At 36.9% G+C, this 25,596-nt stretch overlaps 1 protein-coding gene and 1 long non-coding RNA gene across 4 annotated transcripts in view; one reads left to right on the top strand and one right to left on the bottom strand.

Moving 5' to 3' along the window:
• Positions 1–25,596, bottom strand: part of LOC102543113 (complement factor H) — a 70,345-nt gene that overhangs the window by 25,937 nt on the left and 18,812 nt on the right. For 2 of the 3 annotated variants that reach the window (XM_072948749.1, XM_072948750.1), the window contains 6 exons: positions 25,241–25,411; positions 21,052–21,225; positions 17,419–17,607; positions 16,841–17,017; positions 9,161–9,343; positions 7,313–7,495 (listed from right to left, as the gene is read on the bottom strand). In XM_072948749.1, coding sequence (XP_072804850.1) covers positions 7,313–7,495; positions 9,161–9,343; positions 16,841–17,017; positions 17,419–17,607; positions 21,052–21,225; positions 25,241–25,411 — 1,077 coding nt within the window. Of the gene's footprint in view, positions 1–7,312; positions 7,496–9,160; positions 9,344–16,840; positions 17,018–17,418; positions 17,608–21,051; positions 21,226–22,867; positions 22,969–25,240; positions 25,412–25,596 lie in introns of those variants that run through there. The other variant, XM_072948751.1, reaches the window with a different exon arrangement.
• LOC140688800 (uncharacterized) lies at positions 8,790–25,438 on the top strand. The gene is made up of 2 exons (XR_012063629.1): positions 8,790–8,877; positions 24,594–25,438. It is a non-coding gene; the product is annotated as an uncharacterized lncRNA (long non-coding RNA).

Below are 25,596 nucleotides of genomic sequence, written 5' to 3'. Positions count from 1 at the left end.
AAATGGCAATAAACACACATCTATCATTAATTACTGTAAATGTTAATGGACTAAATGCTCCAGTCAAAAGACATAGAGTGACAGACTGGATAATAAAGCAAGAACCTTCAATATGCTGCATACAAGAGACCCACTTTAGGGAGAAGGACACATATAGATTGAGAGTGAAAGGATGGAAAAGGATATTCCATGCAAATGGAAAAGCCAAAAAAGCAGGTGTTGCAGTACTGATTTCAGACAAAATAGACTTTAAAACAAAGGCCATAAAGAAAGATAAAGAAGGACATTTCATAATGATTAAAAGAGTGATACAAGATGAAGATATTACACTTGTTAATATATATGCACCCAATATAGGAGCACCTAAGTACACAGAACAATTACTAACAGAGATAAAGGAGGATAGTGATGGGAATACAATCATAGTTGGAGATTTTAACACTGCATTAACATCACTAGACAGATCTTCCAGACAGAAAATAAACAAGGCAACAGAGAAATTAAATACTACAATAGAAAAACTAGATTTGGTGGATATTTTCAGAGCAATACACCCCCCAAAAATAGGATATACATTCTTTTCAAGTGCACATGGAACATTTTCCAGGATCGATCATGTATTTGGGCACAAAAGAAACCTCAACAATTTTAAGAAGATAGAAATTATCTCAAGCATCTTTACTGACCACAATGCCATGAAACTGGAAATCAACAACAGAGAAACAAAGGAGAAAAAAAGGAAAACATGGAGATTAAACAATATGTTATTGAAAAAACAATGGATCAATGAGGAAATCAAAGCTGAAATTAAAAAATACCTTGAGACAAATGATAATGAAAGCACAACCACTCAAAACCTATGGGACACAGCAAAGGCAGTGCTAAGAGGGAAGTTTATAGCGATACAGGCCTTCCTCAAAAAAGAAGAACAATCTCAAATAAACAAGTTAACTCACCACCTGAATGAATTAGATAAAGAAGAACAAAAAGCCACAAAAAGCAGCAGAAGGAAGGAAATAATAAAGATCAGAGAGGAATTAAATACAATAGAGATTAACAAGACCATAGAAAAAATCAACCAAACCAAAAGCTGGTTTTTTGAAAAAGTAAATAAAATTGACAAACCTCTGGCCGAACTCACAAAGAAGAAAAAAGAGAGAGCACAAATTCTCAAAATAAGAAAGGAAAATGGAGAAATTACAACAAACAAAATAGAAATATAGAATATCACACGAGAATATTATGAAAAACTATATGGAACCAAACTGGATAACCTAGAGGAGATGGACAAGTTTCTGGAAACATACTATCCACCAAAACTGAATCAAGAAGAAACTGAACACTTGCACAATCCGATCAATAGAAAGGAAATAGAAATAGCAATTAGAAACCTCCCTACAAATAAAAGTCCAGGACCGGATGGCTTCACAGGGGAATTCTACCAAACATACAAAGAAGAACTCATACCAGTCCTTCTCAAACTCTTCCAGACGATTGAAAAGGAGGGAATACTCCCAAACTCATTCTATGAAGCCACCATCACCCTGATACCAAAACCAGGCAAAGACACTACAAAAAAAAGAGAATTATAGGCCAATATCACTGATGAACATAGACGCCAAAATCCTCACCAAAATTTTAGCAAATAGAATCCAACAACACATAAAAAAGATTATACATCATGACCAAGTGGGGTTCATCCCAGGGACACAAGGCTGGTTCAACATACGCAAATCAATCAATGTAATACATCACATCAACGAGAGAAAGGACAAAAACCACATGATCATCTCAATCGATGCAGAAAAAGCATTTGATAAAATTCAACATCCATTTATGATAAAAAACTCTCGCCAAAGTGGGTATAGAGGGAACATATCTCAACATAATAAAAGCTATATATAACAAACCTACAGCCAGCATAGTACTCAACGGTGAAAAACTCAAAAGCTTCCCACTAAAATCTGGGACAAGACAAGGATGCCCACTATCACCACTCCTATTCAACATAGTCCTGGAAGTCCTAGCCACAGCAGTCAGGCAAGAGAAAGAAATAAAAGGGATCCAAATTGGAAAAGAAGAGGTAAAAGTGTCATTATATGCTGATGACATGTTACTATATATAGAAAACCCTAAAAGGTCCACACAAAAGCTACTAGAGCTGACTGAAGAATTCAGCAAGGTAGCAGGTTACAAAATTAACGTTCAAAAATCAGTTGCATTTCTTTACATTAATGATAAATCAACAGAAAAAGAAAGTAAAGAAACAATCCCCTTTAAAATAGCACCCAAAGTAATAAAATATCTGGGAATAAATCTAACCAAGGAGGTGAAAGAATTATACACAGAAAACTATAAACCATTGATGAAGGAAATTAAAGAAGACTTTAAAAAATGGAAAGATATTCCATGCTCTTGGATTGGAAGAATCAATATTGTTAAAATGGTCACACTGCCCAAGGCAATCTACAGATTTAATGCAATCCCTATCCAATTACCCAGGACATATTTCACAGAACTAGAACAAATCATAATAAAATTTATATGGAACCATCAAAGACCTAGAATTGCCAAAACATTACTGAAGAGAAAGAAAGAGGCTGGAGGAATAACTCTCCCAGACTTCAGACAATACTACAGAGCTACAGTCATCAGGACAGTATGGTTTTGGTACAGAAACAGACATATAGACCAATGGAACAGAATAGAGAGCCCAGAAATGAACCCACAAACTTTTGGTCAACTCATCTTCGACAAAGAAGGCAAGAATATACAATGGAATAAAGACAGTCTCTTCAGCAAATGGTGTTGGGAAAACTGGACAGCAGCATGTAAATCAATGAAGCTAGAACACTCCCTTACACCATACACAAAAATCAACTCAAGATGGATCAAGGACTTAAACATAAGACAAGATACAATAAATCTCCTAGAAGAAAATACAGACAAAACATTATCTGACATACATGTCAAAAATGTTCTCCTACAACAGCCCACCCAAGCAATAGAAATAAAAGCAAGAATAAACAAATGGGACCTAATGAAACTTACAAGCTTCTGCACAACATAGGATACCATAAGTGAAACAAAATGACAACCTACGGAATGGGAGAAAATTTTTGCAAATGAAGCTGACAAATGCTTAATCTCCAGAATATATAAGCAGCTCATATGACTTAATAAGAAAAAAAGACCCAGTCCAAAAATGGGCAGAAGACCTAAACAAGCAATTCCCCAAGGAAGAAATACAAATGATCAATAGGCACATGAAAAAATGCTCAATATCACTAATTATCAGAGAAATGCAAATCAAAACTACAATGAGGTATCACCTCATACCAGTCAGAATGGCCATCATTCAAAAGTCCACAAATGACAAATGCTGGAGAGGCTGTGGAGAAAGGGGAACCCTCCTACACTGCTGGTGGGAATGCAGTTTGGTGCAGCCACTATGGAAAACAGTATGGAGATTCCTCAAAAGACTAGGAATAGACTTATCATATGACCCAGGAATCCCACTCCTGGGCATATATCCAGAAGGAACCCTACTTGAAAAAGACACCTGCAGCCCAATGTTCATAGCAGCACTATTTACAATAGCCAAAACATGGAAACAGCCTAAATGTCCATCAACAGCTGACTGGGTAAAGAAGATGTGGTATATTTATACTATGGAACACTATTCAGCCATAAAAACTGACAACATAACACCATTTGCAGCAACATGGATGCTCCTGGAGAATGTTATTCTAATTGAAGTAAGCCAGAAAGAGAAAGAAAAATACCATATGAGATCACTCATATGTGGAATTTAAAAACAAAAAAAACCCCATAAATACGAAACAGAAATAGACTCATAGACATAAAATACAAACATACAAAATTGTGGTTGCCAAGGGGGCGGGGGGTGGGAAGGGACAGACTAGGATTTCAAAATTTAGAATAGATAAACAAGATTATACTGTATAGCACATGGAAATATACAAGATCTTGTGGTAGCTCACAGCGAAAAAAAATATGAGAATGAATATATGTATGTTCATGTATAACTGAAAAATTGTGCTCTATACTGGAGTTTGAAACACCATTGTAAAATGACTATAACTGAATTAAAAAAATGTTTAAAAAAGAAAAGAAAAGAAAAGGAGACTGGAGCTGGGGAAATCACACTCCCTGACCTCAGACTATACTACAAGGCTACAGTAATCAAAACAGTATGGTACTGGTACTAAAAACAGACATATAGATCAATGGAATGAGACAGAAAGTCCAGAAATAAACCCATGCACTTATAGTCAACTAATCTACAACAAAGGAGATAAGAATGTATAATGAAGAAAAGACAGTTTCTTTAATAGGTGGTGCTGGGAAAACTGGACAGCTACCTGTAAGGGACTGAAATTAGAACATTCTCTAACACCATATACAAAAATAAACTCAAAATGCATTAAAAGTCCTTAATGTAAGACTGGATAGTAATAAACTCCTAGAGGAAAACATAGTAAGAACACTCTTTGACATAAATCACAGCAATATTTTTTTGAACCAGCTCCTAGTATAATGGAAATAAAAGAAAAAATAAACAAATGGGACCTAATTAATCTTGAAAGCTTTTGCACAGCTTGGATACCATCAACAAAATGAAAAGACAACCTACAGAATGGGAGAAAATATTTACAAGTGACACAACTGCCAAGGGAATAATTTCCAGCATATACAAACAGCTCATACCTTAAAAAAAAAATCTTGGTTGTTGGCTACTATCCGGGTGCTAAATTTATATGTAGATAATGACTTAAGAAATCCACGATCATCTTAAAACTCTCTTTTACTTAGAATAAAATCCAAGCTCTTTATAATCCACCCCTTGCCTGTACTTTCCATAACATCTTGTATCTCTTTTCCCCTATCAATCCAGACTCCAGACTCTACATTTCAGAGTTTTAAATAGGTTAGTTTCTCTGCTGTTGCACTTCTTATTTTTCATACTGGAATGAAGGCTGATCCCCAGTTTGTACCTTTCACCATTTTTTCTTAGACTACTTCTAGCACATAATAGGTGGTGACAGCCTGAAAAGTGAAATTTAAGTGGGCCCTAGACACTGTCAAACAAACCTGTCTCATTTCTATAATAAACTCACTCTGTGTGTCTCTCGAAGTCTCTATTTTAATTTCTGCTCTGTCTAGTGTTCCCTCTCCCCCTTCCCCTGTGTACCACTCAATCTCAGATGACTCTGTCTCCTATATCAAAGGAAAACAGAAGCCAGCAGCACCTGCTCCTTTCCAGCATGAGGTTTACACATCCATTTTCCTTCCTTCCTCCTGATAAAAAGTTGGAAGTAGACATGCTGCCACTGAAGCCCAGCTTTCCCACAGGAGCCCTGGTTCCTCTCCCTCCGCCTTCACGGGGAGCCTCGTGTGTTCAGTCTCTGCCTGCTTCCTTCTCTAGTGCCCTCTCCTCTCTGCCGTTTAAAAATACTTAATTCAGTGCACAATTCCCTCCAGCAATATTCTCAACCTCCCACTCTCTGGCACAGCCAAATTATTGAAGAGTTATGTCCACATGCTGTGTTAAATTTCTACCTAATCATTTTTTTCAGCAGGTTCTATGTAGCTTTTCTCTATATACTTCATCTCAAACTCTCTGCTACAGTTATTGTTGGCCTCTATGTAGCCAAATCCACCACCTTTTAACATTCTTCTAACTGGACATATCAACTGAATTAGAAATATTCACCACTCTAACAATCATAATCATATTTAGATAACAATTTCCTTGATTTTTTTGTATGGCAGGTACTGTGGCAAGAACTTTATATGAATAATTTAGTCTAATAACTAAAATTCTTTGAAATATTGGAACATCTGTAAATACTAATCCATTTCACATATTAGGAGTGTGAACAAAATTTTAAATAGTCTTGGTTGTTGCCCTAAAACACATGCTTAACAAACAAACTGTAGAATTGGAAATGGAACCCATCCCGGCTGACTCCATAGGATTCACCATTAGTCGATCTATTATACATCCTTTTCCATTGATCATTTCTTCCTTTCCACATCTATGAAACATTCATTTCAACATTTTCTCCCTAAATTCTCTGGGTCCTCCTTTTTCTATCTATTTTTCCATTTGTTCCTCTTCTGACATCTAAATGTTGGAATGCTTCAACTCAGTCTTGAGCTCTCTTCTCATTCTACATTCTTTTCCAATTTGATGTGAACATTTATAGGGGGATAATCTCACACGTGTATCTCCTGGCTACACTCATATATTCAACTCTGTAGTTTGCATATCCAATTTGTATGGTCCATGGGAAGCCCAACCATAATGTGTCCAAGTCAAAAGCTGCGCTGCTCTTTCCAAAGTGTTCTCTCTCTTGCCAGTACCACTTTATGAAGTCACTTCCATTTACCAGTTTGCTTAAGAGAACAAGTGGAAAACAAACATATGAGTCCCTTGAGCTTCAGATCTTTCTGTCACCCAACATTTAGTAACACTATCTATGTTTTCTGCCACCAAAATATATCTCCAAACTGTCCTCTGCTCTGCATCTCCTCAGCCACCACCCTATCTAATCCCACTCTTTCTCACCCCACGTGGCCTCCTGAGTCTTCTCTGCCCCACCAGAATCACAGCACACAGGAAAAAGAACTTCGAAGTTCCAAATAAAAGTACATCACTCCTTTCCTTAAAATTCCTTATGACTTTTCATCAATCATAAAATTAATTCAAATGTTAACGTACCCTGAGATAACCTGGATAAGCTTTCTGTTGCCTCCTATCCAGCCTCCACTCATAAAATCCTCCCACATCATGAGTACAATCTGTTCACCTTCATATCTCCCAAATATTGTTTTGTTGCCAAAGCTTTGCACATACTGTTCCATTGGCTTGGAACACATAACATCCACTCAGTTTTCCACAGATGGAAACCCTGTTTCTAACCCTGGAAGAAAAAGGCAGCTGACTGGCAACTATAAAGGAGATCCATGTTACAGTCCTCAGAACTCATCAGAGTCAGAAAGTAGAGTGCTCCTCTCAGGACCTACAGAAATGAACCCTCGACGCAGGAGCAGAAACTCAAGAGCAAAATAGCTGAGGAGGGCATGAGACACTGTAATTTGGGTAACAGGGGAGACTTTGCATTTCAAAACTTTCCTACCTCCAAGTTTACATTAAACCTGATTTTCATAGTTGTTCCTAAAAGCTACTCTAGATCAGTCAAATTTGGGGGAAAAAAAAGTTTGAAAATTATTATTAATGTTGTCAATCTTGGAAAAAAAGACCATCTGAGAAAACAGTACTTACCATAGCACGTGGGTTTATCGGACCAGCCATCCGCACGGCACACTATGGTACCCGTGGTGTTTCCCCCGGGGCTCTCGAACCCCTGCAGGCATTCATACTGCAGCTCCTCGTTGAGCTTAAACCACGCCCCTTCACTGCCACTTTTGGCTCTGGCATTCTCAAATACTGGCTTATCACAAGACTCTGATGGGTAACAGAATCAAACGTTTCATTTCTCATGTTATGTAGTCCACCATCTCATTAAGTCTCAACCCAAGGCGGGAAAGGGCTTTACTAATTAGCATGTGCTAATCACTCATGATGTAAAAATAATTTAAGAATACCAGTGATAGATCATTGTCCTGAAATTGTTACTCAAAATGAAAAAAAAATACATTTCTACACCACATTTTTCTCAATAGTCTCTCCGAAAATTTTATTTTACAAATATTTTCCTCAGTTTAGTTATCTTTTGTATTTATCCCATGCTAGTAATGAAACAGGCCGTTACATATGTATTGTACTATTTTTAGTAAAGAGAAATAGCATTATCTGAATTAAAATGCCAAACTTATGAAAAGTTGTGACATATATCCCAGAGAAAAAATTGGTTAATTTAATAAAAAGAGTAATTTTCAACAAGGCGAGTAAAATTTTAAACATTCTATAAAACTCTACCTTAAAACATACTAAGTTTTAAAGTTCACATGCTGATTTTGCTTTCCCAGATGTGTTTCTAATGGCTCAGTATTCCTTTATACTTACCAAGGTTAAATGCAGAGGTAGTCTATTGTTTATAATTAGTTACAGGAAAGTAAAATGTTAAAGAATAGCCTTGACCTTCACTAACACTGTAACAGACTGATGTTAATAAAGGTTTGAGTAATTCATCTCAAATTTCACAATGTGTTATGTAGCCAGCTTCCTTAAAACTTTGAAAAAGGCAAAACTAGACTAGCCAAAAAATAATGGACCTTTTCTCTTCCATAAAGAGAGTGTGAGAATGGAAAATTGTCCATATATTAGTACAAAATGAGTTTGATATGGGGACAACTTTCATCATTTTCTCTTTGGCTCGTGCTCGTACTAAGCATAGACATTGGGGGAAAAAGAAATACAAAGGAAATAGTAGGAATGAATATTTTAAATATTCACTTCACTTAAAGTGAATGTATAAAATACTACTTCAAAAATAATACTGCGTGGCTTTGGGACGAGGAAGACAATCTCAGCCAACTGTTCTTAGGAGATCTTCATACACGTCTGTGTGGTGGGGCACGAAGACCTTTCAGGACAGCAGAGTTTGGTCCCATGTACAATGTTTCTCTGTCTCCACTAACTAGATGTTTTTGAAGACGTCCTAAGGGACAGAATGTTTCACAAGTGGGTCTACCCTGCAGTTTCAAATCTATAAATTATACAGGGTATATTATTTGAAGATTATGCACTATAAACCCAAATCTTGACCTAAAAACGTAACTTTTATGTTTAGGAGGAAAGACTGACATAAAAGTCTCAGACTATAAACAGGTACAATCAGAAGAAAGGTACCAGCTAAAAATAACCAAGTTTATACCAGAGTTCAGGTAAGTCTCCTTAGCTAAAATAGTGTTTAATAACAGGATGTTTTAAAGTGAAAAACCTGGAACTCATGATATTCTACCCTGCTAGTGATTAACCATAAAAGGAAAAATGATGTACATTTTCTCAAAATTTTGTCGATTATCTTGTCAAATGCAGCCACGGGACCACATCAACACCTCACCCCCTAGCAAACAAACAAACAAACAAACAAACAGAATGAAGTCAAAGTAAACTTTTGTACAGTGATCATCAGCATAATGAATACTAAACTAGTCAGTGACTTACTGATGCACACGGGTTGAGCTGACCATCCACTCTGCAGACAGGTGAGTGACCCTGATGTCTCACCATCTTCTGTGACATACCCTGATTTACACTTATATTGTGTTTGTGTATTTAGGGGATATGTAAACTCAGATTCAGAAAAATATCCATTCTCAATGTTTATATCTGATTTTGAACATGTTTCTAAAAGGGAGAAAGCACAAGGAAAAGAAAAGAATATATTTGATAAGCATTTGTGTAAGGACTCAAATAATACAATAATGTAAAAACTGAGAAGTTATTTATAAATGAAAATCTGAAAAATGTCCTAAACATCCAAGTTCCTGTGTCAGAGATAACTAGCTACGAGTTTCCAAAGATATTACATCAAGACACTTTATTAATATTTTTATTAACAAAGCAAGATTTCAAATAGTCAGACTCCCATCTGTGAAATTATTAGAAATCAGTTTGTCCAGTGGATCTGGCATCCTGCAGCACGTCACAGCCCTGTTAGCAGTGGGTATCCTCTCCTGGAACTTGCTGGAAATATTGCCTCGTTGGAACTCTCAGGCATCCCTGAGCAGGGTTAGCAGACTGGAACATTTCAGATCAGGTGCTGATCTCAGAGAATCTCCCACCATAGTTACCACAGCCTTTGTCTCTGAGAATTTGAAATGTTTGCCCTCAAAATTAGGTGCTTAAAATCAGTTTAATACATGGAGTTCAAGGAAGATGACCAAGAGCAATGCATTTATTTACGTCTCCCCTTTCCCCCTCCGTTCCTTAACTAGCGGCCCTGCCCAGGACTCCCAGGACTATTCCGAGGACAGTGCTGAGAGCACGCGCTCTTGCCTGGCACTGGATCTTAGAGGGAAAACTTTCGGTTTCCCCTGCTGATTATAATGTTTACAGTTGGCTTTACGTGTCTGACCTCCATTTTCTTGAGCTCAGTACCTTTCATGCCTATTTTATTGAGCATTTTAATCATGAAGGAATGTTGAGCTCGCTCAAATAATTTTTTGGCCTCTCTTGAGATGACCATTGCAGTATTCTTTGTTTTTGGTAACATGTTGCATCACATTTACTGATTTGTGTATTTTGAACCATCGATGTATCCCACAGATAAATCCCACTTGGTCATAATGCATGCACCTTTTAATGTGCTGCCCAAATAGATTTGCTAGTATTTTACTGAAGTTTTGTTTGTTTGTTTGCATTTCTGTTCACTGGTGATGTGGGCCTGTAATTTTCTCTACTTCTGGTGTCTACGGCTTTGGTGTCAGAATGATGCTGGCCTCATAAAATGAGTTTGGAAGTTTTCTGTTTTCTTTGATTTTTCAGGCGTTGAGGAAGGACTGGTACTAATGCTTCTTAAATGTTGCACAGAATTCCCCCAGGAAGCCACTCGTTCCTAGTATTTTTTTTGTGGAAATTTGCTTCAGTCTCCTTATTTTAGACTTTTACATCTTTTTCTTGACTCAGCTTTGGTAGGTTATATGGATCTCAGAATTTGCCCATTTCTTCTGGGTTATCAAATTTGCTAACATACTGTCGTTCATTAGTCCCTAAAGTGATTTTTATTTTTGAGGAATCTGGCATAATGGCTCCTCTTTCATTTCTGATTTTACTTGTTTGAATCTTCAGCTTAAGTGTTCTTTTTTTTAGCCAGGCTAAGCTTTATCAATTTTGTTTATGTTCTCATAAATCCAACTTTCAATTTGTTGATTTTTCTTTTGATTTATTATTCTTGATTTGATTTACTTCTATTGTAAACTTTATTTTTTCCTCCTTTCTACTAACCTTGCTCTTAGTTTGTTCTTCTTTTTCTAGTGTTTGAAGGTGTAAATTTAGGTTTTTATATAAGATCCTTCTTCTATCTTAATGTCGGCATTTTTAAAACTTCCCTCTTAGTATTGCCTTTGCAGTATCTCGTGCTGCATTTTGTTCTCATTTGCCTTAGGGTATTTTTTAAGTCCCTTTTCATTTCCTTGTTGATTAACCGCCATTCAAGTGTCTGTTGTGTAGTTTGCACCTGTCTGTAGATCTTCTCTTGTCTCTTTTCTTTTTTCTGTTACTGATTTCTAGTTTCATTCCAATGTGTCAAATAAAGTACTTGGCATGACTTCTGTCTTGTAAAATTTGTCAAGACTTGTTTTGTGACCAAACATGTCATATCCTTCCAGAGATTATTCCATGTGGACTTGAGAAAAATGTGTAGTTTTCTGTTGTTGAGTGGAAAGTTCTGTGTATCTATTAGGTATATTTAGTTTACAATGTCATTCAAGTCTGCTTTGTGTTTAACTTTATCACCAAGCTGTACATTAGATCCCCAGAATTATTCATCTTATAAAGGAAATCTTACACCTTTGGACCAGCATCTCCTAGTCCGCCCTCATTTCAAGCCCCTGGTGAGTACCATTCTAAGCTTTGTTTCTGTGGATTTGACCCTCCCTCTCTCCTTTCCATTGTTTCTTTGAATCCAATCTTTTCTTTCTCTTCCTTTCTTCCCTTCCTTCCCTTCTTTTCTTCATTCTTTCCTTCTTTCCCTCCCTCCTTCTTTCCTTCTTTCCTCTCTATCATTCTCCCCCTCCCTTCCTTTCTTCCTTCTTTCTTATTTCACTTAGCATAGCGTTCTTGAGGTTAATTCATGCTGTTGCAAATGGCAGGAGTTCCTTCTTTCTTGTGACTGAGTAATTTTTCGTTTTCCATATCAGATCACATCTTTATTCATTCATTCATCTTTTTTTTACTAACACTTAATTGTTTCCAAAGCTTCCCTGTTGTGAATAAGGCTAATAAACATGGGACTGGAGATACCTCTTTGAGATACTGATTCTATTCCTGTTGAATACATACCCAGGAATGAGACTGCTGGGTCATATGAAAGTTCTGTTAATTTTTTTGAGAAAATTCCACTTTACTTTCTGTATAGTTGTAACAAATTAAATTCCAAAGTGTACAAGGATTCTCTTTGCTCCAAAATCTTGCCAACATTATCTCTTGTATTTTTGATAAAAGACATTCTCAAACGTATGGTTTTGATATGTATTTCAATGATGAATAGTGATTTCAACTATCTTCTCATGTACTGGCTGGCCATTTGCGTGTATTCTTCAGAAAAATGTCTACTTAGATTCTTTTGCATTTTTGAAGCAGATTATTTGCTTTTTTCTACTGCTGAGTTGTGAAAATTCCTTATATATTTTGAATATCAACCTCTTATGAGATATATGGCTTTCAGTTCCATACTTTGCCTTTTCACTTCTTGATCTGATGAACAGAACTTTTTATTTTAATATTGTCCTGCTTACATTTTGGTTTTGGTTTTGATTTTGGTTTTGTTGCCTGTGCTTTTGGTGACATATCCAAGAATATTATTGCCCAAACCAGTGCCAAGAAACTATTTCCCCAAGTTATATTCTAGGATATTAATGGACTGAGGTCTTATATTAAAGTCGTTCATTCATTTGCAGTTCATTTCTGTTGGGGTTTTCACATAGGGGTCCAGATTAACTCTTGTTTGTACATAACCAGTTTTCCCTGCATCACTTATTGATGTCACTATCCTTTCCCACTGTGTATTCTTGATTTTTTAAATATTAGTTGACACATGGGTTTACTTGTGGGTGTCAATTCTGTTACACTGACTATGTGTCTATGTTTATACCAGAATCATACTATTTTAATTATTATTGCTTTCAAGCTATAGTCTGAAATCAGGTTGTTCTTTCTCAAGATTACTTTGATTATATGGGGATATTTTGTGATTTCATATGAATTTTAGGATTATTCATTCAACTTAGTTTACATAAGTAGGATAAATGTAAAAATGTAAGATATGCCATTGAGTTTTATTGAATGGTTTGAGAATGATTGGCATAAATTCTCCCTTAAATGTTTGGTAGAATTTACCAATGAAACCATCTGGTCCTGAGCTTTTTTTTATTGGGAGACTTTACATTTCTGATTTAATTTCATTTCTTCCTTATGGTCTGTTCAGATTTTCTATTTTTCTATGAATCAGTCTTGTTGGGTTCTGTTTCTAGGAATGAATCCATTTCTTCTAGGTTATCCAATTTGTTGGCATATGATAGTTCATTGTTCCCTTTATGGTCCTCTCCATTGCTGTGGCATATTGTGTAATGTCTCATCTTTCATTTCTGATTTAAGTTATCTGAGTTTTATCACTTTTTTCTCATCTAGCTTTACGTTTGTTCATTTTTTTTAATCTTTCCACAAAATAAGGTCTTTTGTGGTCTTTTATATTATTTTTTCTGGTTTCTATTTCATATATTTCTGTTCTGATGTTTGCTATTTCCATCCTCTGGTAACTGTGGGTTTCGTTTGTCTCTTTCATTTGAGTTTAAAATTGGCTCATTTACTAGAGTTCTCCTTTTTTCTTAATGTGTACTTTCCTCACTGTAAACCCTCCTCATGGAAGTGCTTCTATTGTGTTTAAATTTTCATTTCCTTTAGAATGTTTTCTGATTTCTCTTTGCTACCTCTTTTGACCCATTGTTCAGAAATGTTTAGCTTCCTCATATTTGTCAATTTTCCAGTCTTCCTCCTATTAGATTTCTAGTTTCATATCATTGTATTCCAAAATATGTTTGGTATAATTTCAGTCTTCTTAAGGTTTTTAAGGCTTGTTTTGTGACCTGACATGTTATCTCTCCTGAAGAATGTACTGTGTGTGCTTAAGAGGAATACGTATTCTGCCACTGACTGAAATTTTCTGCAAATGTCTGTTAGGTCCATTGGTTTAAGTTTGGTTTAAGTCTAATGGCTCATTATTGATTTTCTGGGCGAATGACCCATTCATTTTTGAAAATGGAGTATTGAACTCTCCTACTATTAATGTATTGCCGTTTGTTTCTCTCTTGAGACCTTTTCGGTTGTGTTGAATGTATTTAGGTGCTCCAATGTTGGATACATGTATTTACAATAGTTGTATTCTCTTGATGACTTGACCTCTTCATTTTATAATGTCTTCTTGTCTCTTGTTACAGTTTTGACTTAAAATCTATTTTCTGAAACAAGTATTGCTACCCCTGCTCTCTTTTGATCTCCACTTGCATGAAATGTTGTTTTCCTTTCATTCACTTCAGCCTATGGGTGTCCTAAATGCTGAAGTAAGTCTCAGTTTATTTTCACCTAGAGGTAGTATAGAGTTGAATCTTCTGTTGGTTCTTCTTTTATTTTTTTAAATGCATAAAGTCTCTATGTCTTTTAATGGGGGCACTGAATGCATTTACATTTAATGTAATTATTAATAGATAAGGACTTACTGATGCCATCTCATTAATTGTTTTCTGGCTGCTATGTAGTAACACTGTTAACTTGAATTTCTCTTGCACCCTTTCTTAGAGAAGTCATGATTTTTCAGAGTGGTATACTTTGAATCCTTTATCTTTTGTGTATCTACAACAGGTTTTGTGTGTGTGTGGTTTTCATGAGGCTCACATGAAATTTGTTACAGATAAACAGTCTATTATTAGTTGGTAACAAATTCATTTTGATGGCATACAAACTTTACCCTTTCAGTTTCTTCCTCAAATGTTTTTTGATGTTACAATTTACATATTTTATGTGTGTAGTAACATTTTCATGATTTCACATTACTAATTAACGTCATTTATTTCAGTTCAAAGAACTTTCAGTATGTCTTGTAAGACACACCAAGTAATAATAAATTCCTTCAATTTCTATTTGTCTGAGAAAGTCTTTATCTCTCCTTCCTTTGTGAGACTGCTTTTCCCGGTAAAAAATTCTTCAGTGGCAGGTTTTTATTTCATCAATTTGAATGTGTCATCCCACTGTCTGCTGCTGTGCAGTGTTTCTGCAGATTTATTAATGTGCTTATGTCCTTATGGGAAATCCCTTTTGCATGAGGAGATTTTCCTCTATGCTTTAAAAATTATCTCTTTGCCTTTGAGTTTAAACAGTTTTTTACAATGTGTTTTGTAGACGATCTCTCAGTTTAATCTTATGAGGACTTTGAGATGCATGATCTTGAATGTCTGTATCTTATGGACTTATGAGATGCATGATCTTGAATGTCTGTATCTAGCCAGATGTGAGGAGTTCTCAGCTATTATTTCTTCACATAAACGTTCTGCCCCTTTGTCCCTTTCCTCTCCTGGGACTCCCACAGTCTCTATAATGTTTCTATTGATAGTCTCCCACAATTCCAATAGTCTCGATTCATTCCAACAGTATTGTTTCAAATGCGTTGTCTTCTGCTTCACTGATTTTTTTCCTGCTGGATTGTTTACTGTTGATGCTCTTGACTGTATTTTTCATTTCATTCATTGTATGCTTTACCTTTACTATTTGGTTCTTTTTGTTTTCTATCTCTCTATTAAACTTATTTTTTTGTTCAATTGTTGTTTACCTGAGTTCTTTTAATTGTCCTTCTGTGTTTTCTTGTATCTCACTGAAATTTTTGATGTAACTCTTTTGAATTCTTTATCAGATAAATTGTACATATCCATTATTTGGGGTCACTTACTGGAAAGTTATTGTGTTTCTCTGTTTGTAGAATGCACCTTTGATTTTTGTGTTCCTTGAAGTCTCATGTTGCTGTCTTTACATACAAAGAAGCAGGCACTTCCTCTAGCCTTTACAGACTGACTTGGGGAGGGAAATACATTTAGTCATGCTGCTGGCGACTCTGAGGCTTTTTCAGACCTTTAAAGGGTACACCTGCTCCATACATTGTGATCCCTCTTGAGGGGAGAATCTGCAGTTCTTGTGTTTCTCTGAATCCAGCAAAGCCGACTGTGTGCCGGCAACTTCCTGGTCGGTTTCCCCATGCTAAATGTTCACTTCTGCGTGCCTTCTCACAATCTCACAGAGACAGCCTGGCGTTTGAGATGCGCTCACTAGCCATCTTCAAAGGCTTGCATTGCCACCTTTGGGGACATACACAGGGAGCTGGCCATGCAGCAGGGGAATGTGCAAGTTTTAAGGGTGTAAGCAGGGTTCACAAGCATGGTGTCACCTGTGGCTAGCGGGTGGGCTTCCTGATGGTGTCTACAAAATGGACAGTAGAATCCACGTCCCCTGATTTATTCCAGCCCTGGATGCTGTGCACCTAGCTTCTCCTCGCCCCTCAGCCATGTAGACTACCTCAGTATTCGGATGGGCCTTTAGATCAGTGTTGAACAAGCTGGGAAATTGGCCCTTCCTCACATGCTTATTTTCCCCCAAAGATGACATCCTGTGCTGAGGGGGACTCTCTTGGCACGGAGCTGTGCCATTTATGGGAGGGGTGGCTCAGGTACAGGGAAGTTGTTCCTCCAGCACTCCTGGACGTGTCCAGTCTTGAACCTCAGCACTCCGGCTGTGTGCTATGACTCCTCTAGTAGACTCCTAGACTCCTACACAGGCACTCTCATCCATGGGTGACTGTGTTTCTATCGGGAAAGACTCGGCCATCTTGGTGACTTCCCTCTGTTACTACAGTTCTCTTCTTTGTGGTTCTATTTCTGCTTTCTGGATTAAGGTCTAGAAGCAGGCACATTTATTTTGTTATATGCTTATCAGGAAACTTAAATATACAGTCACATACACTTGTGAAAAATAACACTAAATAGGCAAAACAAGAGAAAGTTGATATAAACATTTTGCAGCAGATAATATAGCTGAATCTTAGAAAATTATAGACATACTGGGATCTCAGACCAGTTAACTTACTGACACGGACGCATTTGGGAGGAGGAGACCAGCCATTCTCTGTACATGTCATTGTGTTCTGATTATTTTGAAGACTGAAGCCTTTAAAGCAGCTAACTTTTACAGTTTTACCCTGTAAATGTTTTTCTTCTCGATATGGGTTATGTCCATTTTCCAAATAATTGAAAGTACATTGTCCTAAGGATCAGAAAAATAATAGAAAATGAAAAAAAATAACATAAATTTGATAAAATAGCACATAAAAAATTAACTATTCTATTTACATCAAAAATAGCATATAGCAAGAAAAGCTAAAGCTACTGTCAAATGTTTGTTAAAAAAGAAAAAAAAATTCCATGTTTTTTATCCTTTAGTTTTTATGATTAAAATACGTACAAATGTGCAGATATTCCTGTAAAGTCTCTATATTTCTCATGTGGTTTCCATGCAAAGCCCCTCACAAAAGGAAGACCTCTCTGGACCTTTTTGCTCACAGAACAAGTCCCCCGGCCTTGTCTTTGTTACACAAGACTTAACTGTACCGTTGTCTCTCCCATCTGGGAAGACTGATACACATAAAATTAAAGGTATTTACTTACTGAGGCATGGTATTTTTGGAGACCATCCTTCTCGTGTGCAACGAAGGGAAGCCCAGTAATTTCCTGAAGGCGGCACATAGTAGTGATCACAGTAATAATAAAATTGCTGTCCTATCGTTGCTGGAAAGTAGTTTCTGTATGGATAATCCAGGGTTCCATGTTTTATTACTGGGAAATCACAAGGTTTCACTTGCAATAAAAAAAAAAGTATAAATAAGGTTTTGCCATAATAAACAATCAAATTAGAAATTAATTATTTCATCTCAATTGTATCCTCTTATTAGCATAATTACACTCATTGCATTCTGGTTCCTGGGAAAATAGAAGTTATAGAATATTCTGATGCCTGAGGTATGTAAGGAGGTCCTTGCTAATGAAGATCAAATTATGTCTTGTGGGTCATGTGATGTAAAGCTCATGTGTAGGCTCTCTTGGGAGAAAACTATATAGATCTATTGAACGAACTCTCCTTAAGTACGTATGTCCTAGCCTTCGCTGATAAAATTAGCATCTTAATGAATAGATGATGAAAGTACACATTTCATCCTGTGGTTCATCTGTCTTCTTTTTCTTTCTTTTCCATTCTCATCAGAAATCAGAGCCCTGGGTTTTATTCTCAGAAAAAGTCAATGTAGAAAGAAAACAGGTTATTTTTAGATGAAGACTCAGTTTAGTTTTCTATTTATTGGAAATAACGTGGTAAATATAGAGAAACATGACAATTTCCACTGATCACTTCACACAGAAAAATAACGTTCTTACTTACGCATTAAACCAGACAGTAAGGCTTGTTTTCCTTTCTTTACTTAATCAGAGACATGAGCAATAAATAATTCTTACTATTCAAACAGTTAAGATCAAGGTAAATATTTGAGTGCTTATTCCTAACTTTAATTGGAAAATGATATATTTTTCACTATTTCTTATATATATTTTGAATGAGGTATAATATAATTACATTTTATGAGTCATTCTTATATATTGAATAATTTTGACAAATATGCTTAAATGCTATGTTGTTTGGAACAGGTTTATACAAAGTATTTTTCAGAAAAATTTGCCCTTTTTATTGGATGGTTTAGAGATAATCTACTACTTTTAATACCACACTAGTATCTATTTTTTATCATGAAATATGATTGTACTATAAGAAAACATATGCAACACATTAAAAAAAACTTACCACACACACACAAAAGAATATTAATTACCATCTTCATTTTCCTTAAGTTCGATGATCCATTTCCTTTTTTGTAGGATTAGATAAATATTTCAAGTGGTTTTTACAGACTTGCTATGTGAATTACTAACTTTGAATCTTTGCGGATCCTAGTGTCTCTCTTTAACAAAGATTTGTGAGTGACATTTTCTCTTGATACAGACTATTGGTCTGTATTCTACATCTCTCTTCATTGATTTTGAAGCTTCCTCCCTCTTTGAAGATTGAAATGCTTAGTCATTCCCTTTAAGTAACATTCTAGTTTTTTTCACACTTTTTGGATATTTAGAGTATTTTCTCTTCACCCTAGGATTTTACAAATTTCATCAGGTTATGTCAAGATATGTATATTTAACAATAATTCTATGTTGGGCAAGCTTGAGTCTTTGTGTCTGCAAGAACTGATTCTTAAAGAACTCAGTTAACTTTGCTATTAAGTTGCAGAGGAGCGATGTGAGCCCTGATGATCTGATTGCAGAACAAGTATGGCTATCTACCCCATTATGATATGTGTAGAATATGAATACAGCAAGGTAATCCACTGAGATTTGTGTACAAAAGGAGGGCATAACTTAAAGTAGCATTGTTATCCTTTTGCTATTTGCCTCTTTCATTTGGGCATATTTAAGTCTGTCTTTACCTAACAAGATCATTTCCTGAAACAAATATAATATTCCACATATGGTCTGATCACTTTCAACACTGGCAGGACTTAGAACAGCCTCATTCTCCCTCTCACTCTTCCACCAATGCAGGTTCTGGTCCCATCAGCAGCTTTGGCTGTTCCATCATGGTGTGGGCTCAGACTGATCTTAACATTGATTAAAATATTTACGAATTTTTAAAACCTTTTCTCATCTTTCTGTACATGCGTAGCTGACTGCCTTGACCCAAGCTCAGGATTGTATAGTTATCAGTGCTTAATCATGTGATTAGCTCCAACCTAGCACTTAGGTTTTCTGAAATGATGCGTCTGTCCTAATGCAAGTTCCCCTCCAGCGCTCCTGTACCATTCCATTTGTGAATCTGCACTGCGTTTCCTCTACACCATTAAACTATTTGATGACACAAATGAGGAATGGAGCAGGACTCAGAACAAAGTCCCACATCTGATAATCAGATAAGCTTATTTAATGAAATTATGAATCCGATAAATGACCTAGCTGGTAAATTTCTTCATCGTATCCGCAAGAACCTCAGAAGGTCCCATGTGGGATAATCTAGTTAAGATCCAGATTGGGTGAATTACATTTTCATAAACCAAACTTACACATAATTAAATATTTTCCTTCCATTTCTTATACACATTGAAATCTGCTCTGTACTGGTAACAGCTTCCTTTTTAAGGGACTCGTGCTTTGGAAATTCATTCTGGACTTACGCCTGGAATTATCACTGGGGTCACTGACCTATGATCAGTATCATTACGTTTTCTTTCATGGAAGATCCAGTTTAAGGGCAATGATTCTTTACAATGAACTGTGATGTATAAAGAAAAGAAGTATGATTGTAGAGACGGAAAACACTTGACAAAAGGCAAAAGAAGCATTCCTAGAAATAAAATACTCTGTTCAGTTGAGTGACATTTTTCTAAATGTGATGGTTTTAGAAAATTCCACAGTATCTTCTACACTCCTCCCTTCAAAGCTTAGAGCCTAATTCCCCACCCCTGAGTGTGCTGGACTTAGTGACTCACTTCTAAAGAATATCTGTGGCTGAAGCGACAGTGTGTCACAAGGTCATAAATGGTGTGGAGACTTCCTCCTCTCTCTCTGGGATCACTAGCTCTGCGGGAAGTTAGCTGCCCTTCAAGTGACCTGTAGAGACACCCAGGTGGTGAGGCACTGAGGCTCCCTGCCAAAAGCCAGGTGAGTGAGTCTTCCTGGAATCAAATACTCCAGCCCAGCTGAGCCATCAGGTGACTGCAGCTTAAGGCAATATCCTGACTTCAACCCAAGAAGAGTAACTCAAAACTAGCCAGCTCAGCCACGCCCTAACTCCTGACCCATAGGAGCTCTAGGAACATAGAGGTTTGTGCTTTAAGCCAGTATGTTTTTGAGGAAATTTGTTACGCAGCACTAAACAACTAGCGTACTAGGTGTTAGGTGATACTAGACTTACTCAATGTTTTAGTTGAGGTATGAGAATTATATTAGTTAGAGAATTATATACTCATACACACAGACACATATGTAACTTTGAGTAGCAGATAATTTAAAGAGTTTTTAGTTTACGAAAATATTTTTATTCCTTCTTAGAATTGCTTACCTTGAAAAGCAAAGAGTGCCTCTAAAGCCTCTACTTTACATACACAGGAAGGCAAATATTTGGATTTACTCTGTCCCCATTTTTGTGTGTTTAAGAGAAATAAATTTTAGAATTAAGGAGCAGGTCAAGATAGGATTGGAACTTACAGGTACATCTTGGAGCAGGTTGCCAGCCACTGCCAGTGCATGTTGCAGTATTTCCATGGATTGCAGGATAAAAGCCAGTTTTACACTCATAACTGATTTTATCTTCAGCTCTGTATTTGGTTAATTCAGGTGTGTAAAAACCATTTGGAATATGAGGAGGATCACATGTTTTTTCTGAAAAGAAAAAGGTTATGTGCACAGTATAGACATCACTATCCATTAAAAACAGTCAAGTATATGAAAATAAAAAGGGGATGTTATTTATTTGTTCTTAGCACAGCACCAAATGTCACTGAAATGAGCACAGGCTTCCTGCTGTAGCACTCATATTTCCCTCCACTATATTTCTCTTCTGATGCAATCGTGCCCTCTGGACTTTTGACCCCTCTTTCACTGAAGTCAACACATACTGCATGATAGTCCATACCTGGCAATGAATTCATGATATGTCACTTCAGCTATTCTTTCCACTTCCTGCGAGTCCCTTGTCTCCTATATTTCTCATAAGTACTATTTACAAATATTCTGAGTCTCCTTCCTTCAGACACATAGTAGGATAGCACACCCTGCCCCTCTGAAGTAGACACAAATACATGGCTTGCCCAGGACAATAAAATGAATGTGGAAGTAATACGTTTTCCTTTAGGGAGGAAGTTGCAAAAGCCATTGTGTGAATGTTTATGTTCTTTTCCCCAGAGCTGCAGTGATCAGGGAAGAACACGGAAGGATGATGTCTCTATCCCCTGAATAGTGAGCAGAATCCCTACTGATATACACTGGAATTGAAAATGAATAGGAAATAAAGTTTATTAACCCACTGAGATGCCACTGAGGTTTTGAAATACATTTTTCTTACTATAATAGCATAACCTAATCCAGGGTTTGAAAAATCTTTTATATAAAGGACCAGATCAAAGGTTTCTGTTGCAACTATTCAGCCCCACCCTTGTATTGTAAATGTAGCCATAAACAATGCAAAACACATGGGCATAGCTGTGTTCCAATAAATTCTTTTTTTACAGAAAAGAGGACAGGCTGGATATGACCAGGGTCTATAAAGGGCTATTCCTGGACCCAGTCGGCCCTAATGTGTAAAGCTTTCCTCAGTCATCTACGTCAGCTTTGCTGTATCTCAACAAGGGATCAATTTGTAATATTTCTTTCCTAATAAAATCCCATGACTTTAACTATTGTAAGAGAATTTTGTTAAATTAATAAAGAAGAGAAAAAGTTCCAGTGATTACTTTCAAACAGTGTATGTAAAACTCTTGATAAAATTTTAATTCCCTACTCAGTCTCCATTAAAGTAAATAATGCTATTACAATATTGCCAGGGCAAGGCCGCAATTCAAAAAATAATAATAACATTTGGGGCTTTCCAAAAGTGTGGGACTACAACTTTTCTACTTTTAGAAACAACCATTAAGCATTGGAAATAAAGATAATTACTTCAAGGCCAGCACTCTGTGTTGTGAGTCAGTAGAAAGTCCAGTCTGTACAGGAAACAGACAGACGTGGATCAGAGGTGGCTTTGTTTAGCAGGTCTGTTTATTCCTGTGAATGACTTGTTATCAGAGACTGTCCCTTCTTGAATTCAGAGACCAACGTCTGACAAATCACCCTCAAGTAAAACCCCTGACACATACAAATCATAGACCAGACGGAAGACAATGTGTTTTATCCTAGATTATTTTATTTCCTTTTATTATTTAGTTCCAAGTTTCTTAAATATTTGGAGCAAGTTAGATATGTAGATTTAGAACTTATCATTATCAGCAGGCAGATCTTTCCAATGTGCCAGGAAAATAAGAAATACCTGTATCATTAGCTGAGGTACAGAGAGCGGAGTTTCTTTTAATCAGAGACTTCTGCATGTCTAGTCAATGTAGAAGTCACTGCAGGAGAATGAAGCATGCAGTAAGAGAGAGTGCATGCTCATCTGATTTGGGGTGAGCCATACTTTATTTATATTGATCCTTAGCAAATTATCTTATGAGAGAGAGTACCAATCCCCATGCTGGCATCTAAAGAACGTAATGCCCTAAAGCAGACAGTCTTGAACTTTTAAGTGATGCCCTGTGACTGAGAAAATGAAAAAGAAATTCTAAAAGGAAAATGTCTTATAAATGTGGAATCTTGTGTGTGTGTGTGTGTGCGTGTATGTGTGTGTGTGTGTGCATGTAAATAAGTCAAGTTTCAAGAGATATAAGCCTAGGAATTGTACTAACACATATGGAAAAAAATAAATTTCCCATTGCTAAAGCAAATATGTTCTAAGCAAGAGTTTTAAGTAGGTAGCTAAGTGACTGTGATTATAATATGGTCATAATATATATAATATATTATAATAATTATAATATAATGCTTATATGACTTCCGTGAAAAAGTCATGTTATCCTGAGTCCTATGTCCAAGTAAAATTAAATTCCTGAAGCCTGACTTTGAATTCATTGAAACATTATTCTCATATGTATCCTCAGTACAGGAGAAGAGGCCTCCTATAAAATAAGTGATTTATAAGCAATATTTTGCTGATTGGATGGATAAACTATCTAATGCTGAAGAGGGCTCTGAAAGTAGAATATATGGCAGAGGTCAGTGCCAGAGAACGTGTGCCCTACTGTCTTTGCTCAGAAACCATGAATTTCATGAAGACAGACAGCTGGACTCCACACACCGTCACACACAGCCTCACACAGATCTCACGTGGTTGTGTAACTCAGTAGGACGCTGTGGGGCTTCGGGGAACATACCCCTCCCCCGTATCGTCTGGTGCCCAAGAATTCATAATGTTAACCCCTGTGACACTGCCTGTTACCTTCCCAGTAACCAATCAGAGAATTGTGCACAAGCTGACAGCACAGCCCGGGACTCCCCTCCCTCATCTGGGCTTTAGAAGTGCTTTGCTGAAACTCCTCGAGGGGTTTCACCTTTCTGAGCACTAGCTCCTCCGGACTCCTTGCCGGGCACCTTATAACAAACGCTGCACTTCCCTTCACCACAACCTGGTGTCAGCAGGTGGCTTTACTGAGTGCAGGCTGGCAGACCCAAGTTTTGTTCAGTAAGTTTCAATTGTCTTGTGTTCATTAACCTCTTTCTAAAATACCGTCTAACAATGCCAGAAAGTAAAGGTCAATCAAGGGTGCGGGAGGGTATTTCTTCCAGAGCTGCTCATGGGCTCAAACAAAAAAAAAAAACTTTTAAGAATAAAATCAACTCAAAAACTATCTCTAGTTTTTGTAAAAGAGGATCACCAAAGCAAGCATTATACATGTTATTATGAATCACGTGATTTAAAGTCAAGGGCTCTTAAGAGGTGAAGGCCACAGTGTGGCCATACCTGTAAAAGTCGCCCTCTTAGGTCACGTGCCTCTGAGGTCATGTGGGATAACACTGTTACTTGTCTTGCTCAGCCCTCATCATAAGCTAACTCACTGCTTTTCATAAATGTTTGCAAATAACAGTTATTACCATGCTGTTGCTGTATCTTCTTGCTCTTACGGTTTCTTACATTCCTCAACTAGCGGTATTGTCCCTTCCAGGCTGTGACAGCTGGAACCATTCCTTTCTGAATGAGGCGGGCTAAGGAGGACACAAAGCACCAGACACGATTCCTGGTGGGAAAAGAGCCCAGTGGAGACGAGCTCTTCGACTCTGTGTAACATCCTTCCCTCATGAAGCCTACAAGTCAGGAGTAGTTTTCAGCACCGTCACCACTGTCGATCCCCATGAAGCCTCTGGGTAAAGAAATGTCCAGTTTCTTCTATTTAATTCCATTGTCAATGAACACTCACCACATCTGGTGTTATTATAATTTAGTTTTTAAACCTAAATGCAGGGCTCTAGGAGAGCAATCTCATTGTTTGAGAAGTATACACGTCTGGGAATTAGGAAGCCGATTATAGTCCTGGCTCTGCTCTAGATTTGCCTTGTGACCACAGACCAAGGATTAAACACGCTACTGAACTTCTCTGGTCCTGTGTGTGTCTGTCTTCAGAGTGAGAGCAGCACACCAGTCGGCCTCACTATGGGCCCTGCACACATAAAGTGTGAAGATATACTGTCTTTGTAATAGTTTTTTCCTATAAACATTAATACTCCATTGTGAGACACAAATAAATTGCTTAACTATAAGGTATATATGAATTAGAACAATTGGTAAAATATGTAGAAAAAAATACAACATTACCTCTACATGAAGGAGCTGGGACCCATCCAAATTTAGTGCATACGGAGTCCCCTCTTTCACTGTATTCATACCCACGCGCACATTTATACTGCATTCGTTCTTTTGCCTTATAAATTCCCTTTGGAGATACAGGATATCCATGTGAAATGTCTGGTGGTCTGCAGGCAATTTCTAAATAAAAGGGATTAAATTCCAAAACGTGTGTTATATATTAAAGGGCTGTGTCCCAGACACTCACATAAAGATACAAATTTTGTTTCCATTAGGTAAATCAGGCAACCAAACAAAAGTCCTGTTTTGACTTGTTTGCTTGATGAATAATTTATGTTTTTTTAACCTTCATTATTGAAAGAAGT

Source organism: Vicugna pacos, chromosome 23, assembly GCF_048564905.1.
Source record: "Vicugna pacos chromosome 23, VicPac4, whole genome shotgun sequence".
Classification (NCBI taxonomy): domain Eukaryota; kingdom Metazoa; phylum Chordata; class Mammalia; order Artiodactyla; family Camelidae; genus Vicugna; species Vicugna pacos.
This window is presented reverse-complemented; position numbering and strand designations above follow the sequence as displayed.